We start from the raw sequence: 15,272 nt of genomic DNA on the forward strand, positions 1-15,272 counted from the left end.
TCAGAGTGCCTCAGATTTTTGGTTTTGACTGCCGTTTCTACTATGGACTATAACGGCAAATAATCCGCTGAATTACTCTTTACTTTTTTGCTGTTTTATATACATATTTATTTTCTGTGTGTGCTTTATTCTGTTCAGCTCGTTTCAGTATTCCTGCGGCACTTTGGAGACTTATTGTTGGTAAAATGTGTATAGAAATAAAGTTGGATTGGATTGGTTTGGTTGCGCCACACCCCGACCTGCACCGGGGTGCGAGGGCTTGCCTGCTTGCAGCCCTAGTTATCATCATTATTATTATTACTATAAGAAAGATGCCTGCTAACCTCTGACCTTTTCAATGACCCCTCGTTTGACCAGCTGGGACCTTCACTACTCTGTCTATTGCCTACAATAGCCAATGAGGGCCTGGGTTGAAGGGAAGGCCCCTCCTCTCGTGATGTCATCAGCCTTAGCCATATAAGGAGTGGTATGCTGCCAGTTCAATGAGAGTAATAAAAAGAGTAAATAATGTCTGCAGTGATGTAAATATGAGTGAATGTAAAATTCTTATTTCTATTTCTCAGCTGATTTATTAATTTAGTTTTTAATTATGGAGAAGGTCACAAAAACGCCGTATCTTTTATTTACTCCTCTATTTCTAACTGTGGTGGTGACTTTTGGACTGTGAATGGGGTTCAGTTTATTTTAGTATGCCTGGGTTGGTGTTTTTGACTGATTTTTCACAGATTAGTGAGAGTTTAACACACAAAAAAGTCATTATTATAACTGAAGTCGAACGTCTAAATTTACACAGAGAGAAAAATGAATTCTGTGTATTTGACCACAAAACAAAAATGCTTGAGTGAGTCTTTTTTAACACATACATACATTCATATTTCTGTGCTATTGTGATGTCTGTGCTGTTTGTTTTTATTTCTGTTACATTAACGAGAGCTTCGTTTCATCACAAACTGTAAGATGTTTTCATTATTTATCCTTGTTATATAAATCAGTGATACTCAGCGTGTGGCTCTAGAGCCTTCTGGCTCTGTCTTAATCTGAAATATTATCCCCCAGAAAACCTTAAATAAAGGGAAACTCTGACCTCAGAAACGATCCATTGCAGGTCACATCTCTGAAAATATCAGGCATTGAGCATATACAAAATTCAATCAGAGGAGGGGACAGACTAAAAAAGCTCTTACAAAGAGAGTCCTTCTGGATATATACTTTAAAAGCTACAAAATTCCCTGGTCTAAATGGGGAACTGGACTTCTCTCCTTTTTTATAGCTTTCTTATTGTTTTTCCTCGAATGTACTTTTTCTCAGTTAATTTGGTAACTGCTTAGAAAGAGCTTTTTTTGTGTGTGTGTCAATTCAGTAGAAAATGGTACAGATTCTTAATATAGATGTGTTTAATGCACTTAGACATCATTTAACTGATTGTTTTAACTGTGTAACCTTTGACTCTATCATGTGACTACTAGTAATCATGTGACCTGCTGAAAACCTTTAAAGGCAGCAGCTTGGCAGCCATTTTGTAACTGCCCTGATGAAGGCCTGTTAGGCTGAAACATGTTGGCATGTTTTTTATGACTCTGTAGCCCAATGCAAAGGCTTTTTATCTACAGTCCTTCTGAGTGCCTCAGACCTCTTAATAACTTTAAGTTGGATCCCCATATTGAAGAGCACCAGAGATACACTACATTTTTTCAAGCTTTTCTTTAAACTTTTCAAAACCCATGCAGCACTCCATGCAACCATTTTTTGACTGAGGTCACATTAATCTGTTTGTTCCCACACTCACACAGTTAGCTTTAATTGTCAACCTTTATTTTTGTCTGTATAATTCCTTTACCATTATTTGCAATTTTTTCCCCATTTTTATGCTACTTTTAATCCATTTTCACTGCCTTAAACCTGCTTTTGCCTCTTGTTTTTTCCACTTTTAGTCTATTTTTGCCATTTTTATCTGGGATTTTTCACTTTTTAACCAGTTTTTTGCCTCTTTTATCCTGCTTTCTGCATTTTTTCTCTTTTGTTGTAACTTTTTGCCCATTTAAAGGTGCAGTGTGTAAAACTGAATATCAACATCTAGAAGTGGGATCTAGATTGCATTTCTCTGCTGGAAACTGGCAACCAGTTGAATTTAACGTGTATCTGTGATGTCAATACAATAACTTTATTAATCCTTTTTTCCTCCATGTTACCATGGAAACATGTAAAAATCCAAGATGGCGGCCTCCGTGGAGGGGACCCTCCCTGTGTATGAATTAAAGGTTTATTCTGATTTGGTTTTTTTTTCAAAATAGCTGTTTTTGAATTTAGATGACTAAGCACTTATTTAGATAGACCGCTGCTTTATTTTACCAAGTTTGTTCAGCTAAATGCTACTAGGCTAAATATTACACACTGCACCTTTAAGCTAACTTTTGCCATGTAATGCCACCCTTTTCCCCATTTTTGAAACTTTTTGTTTATTTTTCTACCTCTTTGCTCATTTCAGTCACTTTAACATCACTTTTTGCCGTGTTTGCTGTTTTTTTTTGTTGTTTTTTGACAATTTTTGGCACATGTAACTCTTAGTAGCTTCTCACCCATTTTCCCACTAACTCTCCCCATTTGTTTTCACGTTTTACCCATTTGTTGTTTACCTTGCCCCTTTTTGCTGATTTTTGACCACTTTTGCACCCTTTTCGTTTTAATGCCACTCATCACCTCTCAGACTGTGGGTCCTATGAAGGTATTTTTCAACTAACTGGCTCTTTGCCAGAGGAGGGTTGAGTAACGTAGACATAAAGTATCTGAAACGTCTCTGATGTAGAGTTTAAAAGCCTTAAACTGAAGACTTCCAGCTGTTCCAGCCACATCTGAGCGTGCCTGTCATTCCCCTCTGTCGCCACATGAGGGCAGCAGAGAGTCAGAGTAGAATCAGCTGCATGGTAGAGAACAGAGAGATAAGTGTGGCTTAAGTGGTTTAATTAAACTCATCAAAGTCAAACAAAGAGGAGAAACATCTTTATCTCTGCTGATTATAACGAGGCATTCAATGAGAATCACTAACGAGCTGTAATGACGGTTTTTATCCAATCAGAGCTCTCATCATGAGGAGATCACCTCACATGGAGCTTCGACAGCTGCTGGATGTCACTTTTTAAAGAGCATCCTCTGTTTTATTTTTAGGTCTTTTCCACTGAACCGCTGCAGCAAAGACTGCAGGGATGGATGTGAGCCGTCCGGCTGCTGCAGTTTCACACAGAAAAAAACGTTTCCTGTTTTTCCCCTGAAGATAAACACCTTCTGGAGCTTCTCTCTTTACAGTCCTACCTTCACCCTCCAACTCTGACCCTAACATGATTAAATAACTGTCTTTGGTAAAGTTGTCAGTAAAATAAAATGATATTTAGGTTTGTGGGTTTAGTTGGTGGAGCAGCACTCATTTTAGCGCTCTAACTAAACATTGGCGTTCTTCACGTTCTTTCAGAGTTTAGGACGTTGATTTCCAACATTGCAGATGTTTGACCTGATTTCACTTCATCTTCCTCAGTCACTGATGATGGTGATGTTCTAAGTCAGGGACTCAACCCCAGCAGGGACCGGATTCTGAATCTGGGTCCAACCTGAGGGCCAAACAAGGCCAACATTTAACCACTAACTGTCAACCTCAGTTTCACCAGCAATGAATTATGGGAGAAAAAAAACCCTCAGCACTGACGATAAATGATTCTGAGATTTAAAACAGTAAAAATGGTACGTTTCAAGGCTCAAAATCCAAAATAAAAAATTCAAACTTATGAGCTCAAAAGGCATTTAAAGTCAAAATCATGTTTTTAAAAGGCAAATATACAAGAAGGAAAATTTAAATCATGAGTTTTAAAGGTCAGACATGAGATTAAAATCATGAAATTTTAAAGGTAAAAAAAGAGATAAATTTAAAAATCACTGTTTAAAAATGTCAAAAAAAAAAGAGTTTCACAGGTCAAAATATTATTTAAAATTTAGGATACAAAAGGCCAAATTATGAGATTAAAGTCAGAGCTGAAAAGGTCAGTGTTAGAGTTCAAAGGTCAAAATAATATTATTCCCCCAGAAAACTTTACAAAAGGAAACTTTTTGCCCCTTTGTCATAATTTTTTTGGGCACTTTTCCCCGTTTAATCTACCTTTGCCATTAAATACCACGTTCCCCTACTTTTTCCCATTTTTGCTTCTTCTTTTTGCCACTTTTTCCATTTTTGCCTCCGCCAAGGAGGTCATGTGATCGGGAGGGTTCGTTCGGTTGTTTGTAGCAACAAAACTCAAAAAGTTAGGGACCGTTTTTGATGACATTTTCAGGAAATGTCAGAATTGGCTTAAGGAAGAACTGATTCATTTTAGGACTGATCCGGATCACCGTCTTTTAAAGGATTCTTCACTATTGGGAGATAGAGCTGATGGCGGAGGTCTATGCTCTCCGAGTGCTTTTCTAGTTTGCTACTTTTATCCAATGTTTGCCCTTTTTCACCATTTTTTGCCACTTTTATCCCATTTTTGCCACTTTTTTCATCATTTTTTGCCCCTTTTCGTCCATTTAAGCTACCTTTTGCCATCAGATACCACTTGCTTCTTATTTTTTTGCCCAACTTGCAACTCCTTTCTGCCACTTTTTCACCATTTTTACCACTTTTATCCCATTTTTGCCCCTTTTCACCATTTTTTGCCACTTTTCATCCATTTAAGCAACGTTTTGCCATCAGATACCATTTGTTTCTTATTTTTTGCCCATCTTGCAACTTCTTTCTGCCACTTTTAATCCATTTTTCCCCTTTTCACGTTTTTTCCACTTTTATCCCATTTTTGCCACTTATTTTTGCCCCTTTTCACCATTTTTTTTGCCACTTTTCATCCATTTAAGCAACCTTTTGCCATCAGATACCCTTTGTTTATTTTTTTGCCCATCTTGCAACTTCTTGCTGCCACTTTTATTCCATTTTTGCCCTTTTTCACCATTTTTTTCCACTTTTGACTGATTTTTGCCCATTATAGTCACTTTTGACATTTTTTTGCCATGCATTTCCCCTTTTGAACCATTTTTTTGCAACCTGTAACGTATTTTTTGTCACTCCTCTCCCATTTTGCTACTTTTTGACCCTTAATTCATTTTTTTCTCCCCATTTCCCCCCTTTTTCGCTGCTTTTTGACCATTCTTTCCACCATTGACTTATTCTTATTGCTACTTCCAGCTGTTTTGCCACTCTTCACCTCTTAGATTGTGCTTCTCTCAAAGGTATTTTTTTTGGTTGAGTAACACTGTGCTGTGTTGTTTTGAAGTGTTACATCAGATCTGTACTCTCAGGATAGGCGTCACCATCTTTGGTGCATCAGCAGCTATCTAGTCAACGTGAGTTTCCTGCTAGATGATGGTCAGATCTGTTCTCTCAGGGTTAGCTCCACCAGCTCTGGTTTTTCAGTGAGCTACAGTATAAAGTCTCACACATGCATGCAGAACTTTCTCATGAGCACAGATCTCTGAGTGACTTTTATTCTGTTCATTCTGGAGCTCTTCTTCTGTCTGAGGAAAAACACACCTCTGAGAGAGTAAGGAAGCTCGATGATATTTATCATTCATGATTTAAACTCTGATCAGAAACATGGCTCTGACAGAAAACATCTCCTAAAACCACTGCTATCATGCTAAACATCAAAAACACTCCAGGAGTTAGTTTGGCCTGAGGGGAGACCAGACCAGAACCAAATCAACTATTTAGAGGATTCCTCTGCAGACGGATGAATTATTGATCATTTATTGGTCCTGATGGAGACCAATCCACACCTTTAGAGCTGTGATACTCAACCTGCTACACCAAAGAGCCAAAGAGTTTAAAATACCTTAGCCACAATCTAAGAGGTGAACAGTGGCAAAAACAGCTTCAAGTAGCAATAAAACTGGGTTAAAGGGGGAAAATGTGGTCCAAAAGCAGCAAAAAAGGGTTTAAAAGGGGTGAAAACGGGGAGAAAGAGTGGAAAATAGTCAGAAAGTAGCAAAAATGGGTGAGAAGTGACACAAAAAATGAGTGAAAAGGGACTAAAATTGGCAAAAAGCAGTCAAGCCTGGCAAAAATGGGCAAGAAAATAGGAAGCAAGTGGTATTAAATGGCTCAAATGGGCAGAAAGGGGCAAAAATTGTGAAAAGGACAAAAATGGGAAAAAGTGGCAAAAGAAGAGGCAAACTAGTAAAGCACTCAGAGAGCGCAGACCTCCGCCATCAGCCCTATCTCCTAACTAGAATGGCCGTCTGAGGCGGCAGACCCACGCCTAAGCAGCGCCACCGAGGAACCCACGCTCCCATTGATTACTATGGTGTTCAAAATTCAAAGTCCGACAAAAACCGAACTAGTGCGCGGACCATCACCAAAATCTAATCAATTCTTCCCTGTCACCATCCCAATATTCCATGAAAGTTTGGTGAAGATCCGACTTTCCGTTCTCGAGTTATCTTGTACACATACAAACGAAGAAACAAACAAAGATACGGACCAGACGGTGATCCGGATCACTTCCAAAATCTAATCAGTTCTTCCTGATGCTATTTCTGAAAATTTCATCAAAATCCGTCCGCAACTTCTTGAGTTATGTTGCTAACAAACAAACAAACAAACAAACAAACAAACAAACAAACAGACAAACAAACCCACCCGATCACATGACCTCCATGGTGGAGGTAAAATGGGAAAAAAAGAAACAAGTGGTATTTAACGGCAAAGAGTGGCTTAAATGGACTAAAAGTGGCAAAAATTGGGAAATTCTGTCAAAAAGACGTTGCTAAAATGGGGAAAAAAATTGAAAAAAAGGGATATTTAATGGCAAAAGGTAACTTAAATGGGCAAAAAGTGGCAAAAAAGGGCAAAAATGGGACAAAAGTGGAAAAAATGGGGGAAAAGTGGCAGAAAGAAGTTGCAAAAAAAGAAAAAGGGTATTTAATGTTAAAAGGTGGCTTAAACAGGATAAAAGTGGCGAAAATTGTGAAAGTTGCAAGAAAGTTTCCCTTTTTAAGGTTTTCTGGGGGAAAAATATTTCAGATTAAGACATAAAGAGCCAGACGTTGAGTATCACTGCTCTACAGCATTCATAGTTTTCTTTCTAACTTCCTCCTACAGCGAGGATTTCTACGTTTCTTTATCATCATGTTTGTATTCTAGCTCATGTCTGAAACCAGGGAACATGGCGGGTATGTGTGAGAAGTCACTGTCAGAATAAATCTGTGCAGCTGAGTGGTAGAAAGTTCCTACAGATCTACGTCTTGATGACGTTCTCTGTAGTCAGTCCAGATCCTCAGCTGATAGACTGTGTTTCTAGAAATGTTTGGATCCATAGTGGAGCGTTAATAAAGACACAGGACAAAGCTGTGCTGCAGTAGCTACCATCACTGGATGCTTCAAACCTCAGAGCTGAGAGAGTTCACTTAAAGATCCTGTAAGGTCAAACCCAGAGTCTGTGTCTGAACACTAGAAATGTCTGGCAGCTGCAAACGTGAAAACTCTGATATCTACATGGGACTGAGTTCTGGATTTAGACTGTTAGAAAGTTTTTCACCTCTTTCCTGGCTGGGTTTAATGTGGGCGGGGCCAATATGTGGGCTGGTGATGTCATCAGCCCTAGTTCTTGGAGTTTGTATCCACAGTTCAGTTTGGTTCTGGTTGGTTTTTCACTCTTTCTTCCTGGTTTCACAAGCACCTCATAAACTCACTGGGAGGCCGCCATGTTTTGGTCCACGCTGGTCATGTGACGTCACAGTTCCGCTCCATAGGAGCTCCTCTCTGTTGCCAGCAGTGAGTCTGGAGTTCGCTGTGTGTTGGTTTTGTCTCCCTGCTGTCATTCCTTCTAAGTTTTACCTCAATAAAACTCCCTACAAGTGACTGGATTCAGTGTATAGAGGAAGCGTGACAGGAGCTTTTCAAAATAAAAGCATTATGTACATACAAACGGAGTTGCTCCAAAGAAATGCTAAAGTGGACTTTTACTTTGAAAAGCATAAACTGGAAGTGCTTTCACACTGTGTTTACCTTTACCTTAACTGTGTGGAAACAGAAAGCTTCATAAAGAGTAGATGTTTGGAGAACAACTTTATTAAACAGATGCGTTTTAGCTCGTGGCCTTCATCTGGTTCATCAAAAAAAGATTTCAAACATTTTCTACCCACGTGGATGTAAATAGTCGCTACAACAAGGTAAATATGGCTCTGCATCCATCATTTTATCATCTAGATGGACAGATAACCGCTCATGGTGCAAATAAAAAATAGAAGAGACCTCAAATTTTAGAATCCTCCGTGTGTGAGACGTGCAGCATTAAGCCTGATTTATGCTTCTGCGTCGCGTTGACGGCGTAGCTACGTGTAGCCCTCTGCGTTGACGTGGACCCCTACGCCGCAGCCTGACACGCACCTCCAAAAAATCCTAACTACTCAGATGACTCAACATGCAGATATCTAGTGATCTAGTCAGATGCAATAACCTATTCAAGATGAACTTGTCTGATCATGCAGGTTCCTTTTAGGAGTTTATATTTACAGTTCAGTTTGGTTCTGTTGGATTTTCACTCGTTCCTCCTGGTTCTTAGAGTTTATATTTACAGTTCAGTTTGGTTCTGTTGGATTTTCACTCGTTCTTCCTGGTTCTAAGAGTTTATATTTACAGTTCAGTTTGGTTCTGTTGGATTTTCACTCGTTCTTCCTGGTTCTAAGAGTTTATATTTACAGTTCAGTTTGGTTCTGTTGGAGTTTCACTCGTTCTTCCTGGTTCTTAGAGTTTGTTTTTACAGTTCTGTTAACCTCCTCGGACTCCTGACAGCAGAAGTCAGATCCCAGGAGTGGATGTTTGCGGCTCACCTGCTGGTTTCCAATCAGCGTCACCTGAAGTCTCGGCTGTTTCCTGCTGAGTGAGAGCAGCACATTTAACAGTCCGTACAGAATACAACAGAAACAGAAACAAGGGTCGTACTTCAGCTTTATTGTTCTGAGAAAATCAATACCAAGTAAAAAATAAATTACTTCCTTGATTTTTTTTTTGGTGACCTGGTCCTGATCAGAGGTGTAGAGGGAAATCTGCTGACGGCCTCAGAAACACCAGAAACGTTTCTGTGCTTGGACTCTCAGTGAATAAACGAGGCACATATTCTCCCCTTCTCCAACAAATCAAACCAATTTGAACACAGAAAACCACTGAACTTGGACTGAAGGGAGCTGCTGAGTCTCTGGTTTCTGTATAAAAGTGAACAAAGAGCGGCGACAGATGGCAGCCAGTTTCTCTTAAAATATGTGAATGATAAATGTGACAAACGGAGGCAGATCAATCCAAAGACAATCAAACAAAAAGCAGAAGGAACCAGCTGTCCCATCTTAACATAAACTCATTTTTCTAATCTCTTTAATCGCCTCGTGTGCCTCCACAACACGACACAAAGCTTCTGAAATCAATCTCTACAATAAACAGAAACACATCAGCATGGAAAATAATCACACCAGCTGTTACCCGTGGTTTTTATGACCGTGGTTAAACCTCGGCAAACACTGACGAAGCTGCTCGGAGCTGTCACTGTAACTGTACGAGACACTGAAGAATAAAACTATAATGTTTATATGGAGCAGTTAAATGTGACAATGGCTTTATAAAAGTAAAAACAGGATACATCACTCTGAGAATGGAACAAAAACATGCAGAACGTGACATAAATAGCTTCTGTTCTCTTCATCTTAAATAATCTGAAGGAGAAGAGAGAGTGACGGTAAATAAAGACAAAGGTTTGGACTCGGATACTGCAGATCAGGCACAATCAGAACTGTGGAAGCACCACCTACAGGTAAGTCAGGCTACAATGGCTCCATTAGGATGTTGAACTGGACTACCTGGCTTGTCCCAGTATACAAGCTTGAACTGGTTTCACTCAGTCTGGCTGTCTATTTATCTCCAATAAAGCTCATGAAAATATGTTTATGTCAGTATATCTTAGCGTCCAGCAGACAAATAACTGGGGATCTTTGGTCCCTGTGACGATGATAGGAGTAATTATCAACATTTTCCTGTCATCCATGGCTACTGAAAACTACACTGGAAAATCAGAAGGAAGGATTTTAATTATGTGGTTAATAATGAAGCTGAAAGAAGGTAGACTGTGGACAGTTTAGCGACACAGTAAACACCTAACCAGCAGTCTGGGTAAATCTACCTGTGGACAGTTCTTAGTTGACGTGATACTGTATTCAACACAGAATCGAGTCGTGTGGATCCTTAGGCCTGCTGGTGAGAGCACCATCTGTTACCTAAAGCTGGGGAATCAGCTTGGTGCTTCCTGGCAGCAGAAGATAAGGTAACTTCAGCTGCAGGGAAGAGCCGACAGTAGGAGGGCAGCACTGAACTATCCACAGTGGACACTTTTTATTTGGAACTACTCCAAATGAACCACAATGGCTGGATTTTATAGTTTGAAGGTAGGGGTGGTTACATTTGAGTTCATCAGTAAGAGGACTAAAAGTGATCAATCATCAGTTGGTAAGGCTTCTACACAGTTTTAATGCGGTGTCTAGTTACTGACTGCTGATAGGCTATTTGTCGTAACAATTTCCTGGTGTTTTCTGAGAAGATGTAATTTGGTTGTTGCAAGCCAAGATATGGTAGTAGCTAATATGAGGGCTAACCTGGAGCTAACATGAAGCTAACTGTAAATTTGTTAAAAACAAGCGAATATGGTGCAGCTGACTGCTAATCACATGTGTCTTTCAGTTTGTTTCAATAACTTACATGCAGCTAAATAAAACAATGACTTTTCCATCATTACTGTCGGGTGTCTACTGTCTCAGACTTGGGTCAGGTTTGGACAGAAATATGTGACCCCAGCCCTGCTCTAGTGCAGCCATGATGCTGGATCACAACATTTGTGTTTTTCCGTGTTTTCACTGCTGTTAATGCAGGTTATTTATTTATCACATGTGGCCACCTAAACAGGGCTGTCCAGACTTATTCCAATGAGGGCCACACACACATATATATATATATATATATATATATATATGTATATATATATATAAAGGACGGAGGGGTCGCTTTCATATGCCTCCCCTTGAGGATATTAAAGGTAGTAATACCAATCTAAGACATGCTCATTGGGCCGCAGATAGCCTAGCTGTTAGCTTGCGCCCCATGAAGCCCGGGTCAAGTCTGGCGTGTGGCCTCTTTCACGCATGTCTTACCCTGACTCGCTCATCTCTGTTTCTGCCTCTATCAACTGTTCTCTTCTATAAAATAAAGGCATAAAAAACAAAAATACATTAAAAAAAAACATGCTAGTAATTGGGTATGCTTAAATGGATAGTTTATGGCCGAAAAGGCAAATAGACAATCTATTTAAGGATTTTGGGATGGCCAATCAGATTTTAAGGTGCCCTGGTTGGCCCTGACTATCACTGCTTTTGGAGTGCCTCTAGTATTTCTATATGCTGCATGAATCAAGATATTGTTATTATTTTGGTTGGAAATATGTTTACTATTTAAAATGTCCTAAAAAAAACATCATTAAATTTGACATGTCAAAATGTTTGTCTACAGAATTAGCATGGCAGCACCACCCTGTGATAAAACTAAGCAGTACAATACAGTAAGCACCAGCTTTATGATCTGATATGGGCCATTTTCACTTTATTTATAGAATTTGCCAATCAAATATAGACAATAGGCCGCATCTGGCCCTTGAGCCATAGTTTGCACATCTGTGATCTAAAGCATATGTCCTGTGGTTGTTCTACATGGCTCGAGTTCTGGAGGACTGCTGGTCATTTTGGCTAAAGACACAAAAGTCTGTCATAAACTCTGACTGGGATAAACAGGGCAGACAGTAGAAGTAAGAATGGATGGTCATTTTCTCTGAGTCCCTACAAAAACTGGTTAAAGAGTGCCAAATCACTACAAATAGCTGTTTCATTTTTGTTCTATTCCACCAAACTTTTCACATTCACAGTTCTCCCATTCCCATCTAATCACACCTTAAAGTCTTAAATCCCACCTGAGAGCTCAGGTATTTTCTCATCATGATGTGCCTGATCTGCAGCCACAACGTCAGAAGTGAAGCGACTGAATTCAGTCTGTGTATCGCCAACCAAAGAACATAAAACTCTGTCAGTGTTCCTGACTGACTGAGCCGTCACGTGTCTCTTTGTTTAAATGCTATATTGAACTTCTATCATTCTTTATGCCCAAATTTCTTCCATAAAATTCCGGCACCGTTAGGAGGCACTTAACCGACTTAGTAAATAATAAAAATCTGAAACAGGATTGGCTACTTTTCTCCAATTGTATGAGGATAAAAAAGAAATCTGATCACAGAGAGAGCTGAAGAGTAAACAGTTTTGGGAGAAAAAAATAAAAAATTGAAATATAAAATTTAGATTTAATTAAACAAAAACAAAACAACATCAAACTTAGCATAGATGAGTTAAAATAGTCCCCACCCCGGCCCCTCTACGATGTCCATAAGAAATCCTCTACATCAGGCACTTGTTGATTAGTCCATGACGACTCCGCACCGCCCAATCAGAAACCACGAGCAGCCCTCCGTCCACCAATCACGCCTCTTCTCATTGAATGAGTCCTCTCTTTAGCCTCCTCTTTGGCCCCAGTTGGTCCTCGTCTTCCTTTACGCTCCGGACGCTGCGGTAGGCGCCGGGAGAGATCACTTCCGCGTCGTCCTGGAGGAGCTCGGGGTCGCCGGGCGCCACCGGCCGCGGAGCTGGGTAGTTAGGCTGGTAGTATCGGTACGGGTCGTCCTCCTCTACCTCGCCGTAGTTCTGGAAGACGTTGGGCGGCAGTTGGACTGCGGACATAACGCCTCGGTCAGTCACATCCTCACCCTCTGTGGCGACAACCAAACCAGGCGGCGAGCGAAGCCAGAGCGCCGAAACAAAGATGGCCGAGCCCACCAACCACCACAGGAAGTAAGAGTTTTGGATTGTTTTAGAGGGGTTTGATTGGGTTAGAAAGGAAAAGGGGGCGGGAGAAGGAGGAGGGAGCGAGAGACACATGGACAAGAGTTAACAACAACAGTTACCGGGGGTTACTGAGTCAGGGTTACCATGGTTACCAAGGTCACAGATTAAAGCAGAACAAGAAGGAAGGGTTAAAACCTGCTGATTAAAATCTGATGAGTTAAATCTGAGGGTGTCTTTGAGTTTTATCAGGCAGTGATTAGACATGTTATCTTTAAGGCACTGTTTTTAAGGTATTTAAATATTTACGTTCCAAACATCGTGCAAAATTCAAATGTTATTGTGCGTTAAAGCCCTGCCATATTTTATTCTGTTAAAAGAGTTTAAAAGAAGTCTGTGAAGGCCGTGGTTTAAAAAAGAGGAACTGGATTCTGGTAATCTAGAAGAAAAAGAAGAGGATGATGGCGTCAGTGTGAAGTCATGATGGAACCTAAACCTAGACCATGATGTGGGCGGAGCCATAGTTGTCTTTTGTTGACTTTTTCATGATGCTCTCACTAACGGAGTGTAGCTCTTTAGAAAAACATGATTCAGGTTTGTATTTTGTGTTGTAAAATTCAAACGTGAGCAAAACATGAATAGAGGCATAAAAAGCCCAATAAACTTCTCTTAAAACACCTGCCATGTGCACAGTTTTAAAGTTAGCCAATGACCCGCCCACTAAAATGATTTAGAGGTCGAATGTGCCATCAGCGTTTGGGCAGATGAACAGGGTGCATTCAAGTATTCAGACCTTTTTTTGCAGCCTGAAACATTTATTTTCAGTCTCTTTCAGTGATCTATAGTCAGTGCCCCATAACCACAAAGTGAACAGAATTTTAGACATTTTTGCTAGTTTTTATCTTTGCCTGTCCACAAACCTGCCTCTGAGCCTCACAGCTCCTCTGACCTTTGACCCTTGGTTTCTGATATCATTGTCAGCTCTGAGGCCTTCTATAGAGAGGTGTGAGTCTTTAGAACAGGGGTGTCAAACTCAATCACAGAAGGGGCCAGATCTGAATGAAGGTCTAACCTGAGGGCCTGTAGTGCCACATTATGTAATAACGCTGCATTATGTAATAATGTAATATATTTTCAATTCATTATGTAATAACATTTTGTAAGCCACTAAGTGATTAGGGTTAGGGCAAGGTAGTAGGGTATACCCCGGAGCCCACCTTAAGTCCTATGGTTAAGGTTAGGTGTTTAGTCTAGAGCCCTGAAGGGGGGTTAGGTTTAGGCATAAGTCACTAAGCGGTTAGAGTTAGGGCAAGGTAGTTGGGTAGGGCATACCCTGGAGCCCACACTAAGTCCTATGGTTAGGGTTATTACATAATGTGGTGTTATTACATAATATGGTGCTACAGGGCCTAACAGGGTCCACATTTAACCAAACTGTTAACCTCATTTTCACCAGTAATAAAATATGGGAAAAACTAGCACTGATAATAAAGGATTTTTATTTTTAAAAAGTCAAAACAATCAGTTAAAAGGCTCAAAATCTGAGATAAAAAGTCAAACTTATTAGTTCAAAAGGTCAAAACACAAATGCTTTTAAAAGGCAAATATATTAAAAAAAAAGTCACATCCATGTTTTTAAGGCAAAAATATGACTTAAAATTTAAAATGGTGCAACTAAAAGGCCAAAATATGAGATAAAGGTCAGAATAAAAATGAAAACACAAATGTATTTACTTTCTCACATTTCTTTTTCTCTATTTTTTTCCCCTTATTTTTTCACTTAAGAATACCTGATATCATCAAGGTTAATTTCACATTTTTAAACTGGAGGAAATCTGCAGACCTCATATTTTAGGGACAGTTATATAAGAAGAGGATGTGATCTAGGGTGTAACTGTACCATGGGCCGGATTTGGCCCCCGGGCCTTGAGTTTGACACCCTCCAATCAGGTTAATGTAGCACAGGTGGACTCCAATCAAGGTGGAGGAACATAAAGGCTCTGAATACTGATGTCAGTGTGAGATTTCAATTTTTCATTTTTAATAAATTTACAAAAATGTCTTAAATTGTGTCTTCACTTTGTCATGATGGGGTACTGAGTGTAGATTAATGAGAATAAAAATTATGTTCATCGACTGTAGCACCATGCTGTGAGATAGGAAAATACATTTTTCCTGAATGTTCTGTGAAACCGTCTCTCAGCTCATTTAATCTGATTATTGACTACTTTTTCGACAGATGAACATGTTTGATGAACAGGACTGCCTACAAAGTTTGGGACTTGATGAAGAAGACAACTGTCCTGCAGCAGCTGAAGCCTGTGTTATGGCAGCATGCTACC

At 39.8% G+C, this 15,272-nt stretch overlaps 1 protein-coding gene across 2 annotated transcripts in view; it reads right to left on the reverse strand.

Annotated features, from left to right (window-relative positions):
* Window positions 1-10,770: 10,770 nt before the first annotated feature.
* The window catches only part of LOC121523988 (collagen alpha-1(XIV) chain-like), a 269,909-nt gene continuing 265,407 nt past the window's right edge, over window positions 10,771-15,272 (reverse strand). Inside the window, exon 48 of one of the 2 annotated variants that reach the window (XM_041809125.1) lies at window positions 10,771-12,818. In XM_041809125.1, coding sequence (XP_041665059.1) covers window positions 12,583-12,818 — 236 coding nt within the window. In that variant the 3' untranslated portion in view covers window positions 10,771-12,582. Of the gene's footprint in view, window positions 12,858-15,272 lie in introns of both variants that reach the window. The other variant, XM_041809124.1, reaches the window with a different exon arrangement.

Source organism: Cheilinus undulatus, linkage group 16, assembly GCF_018320785.1.
Source record: "Cheilinus undulatus linkage group 16, ASM1832078v1, whole genome shotgun sequence".
Taxonomy (NCBI): domain Eukaryota; kingdom Metazoa; phylum Chordata; class Actinopteri; order Labriformes; family Labridae; genus Cheilinus; species Cheilinus undulatus.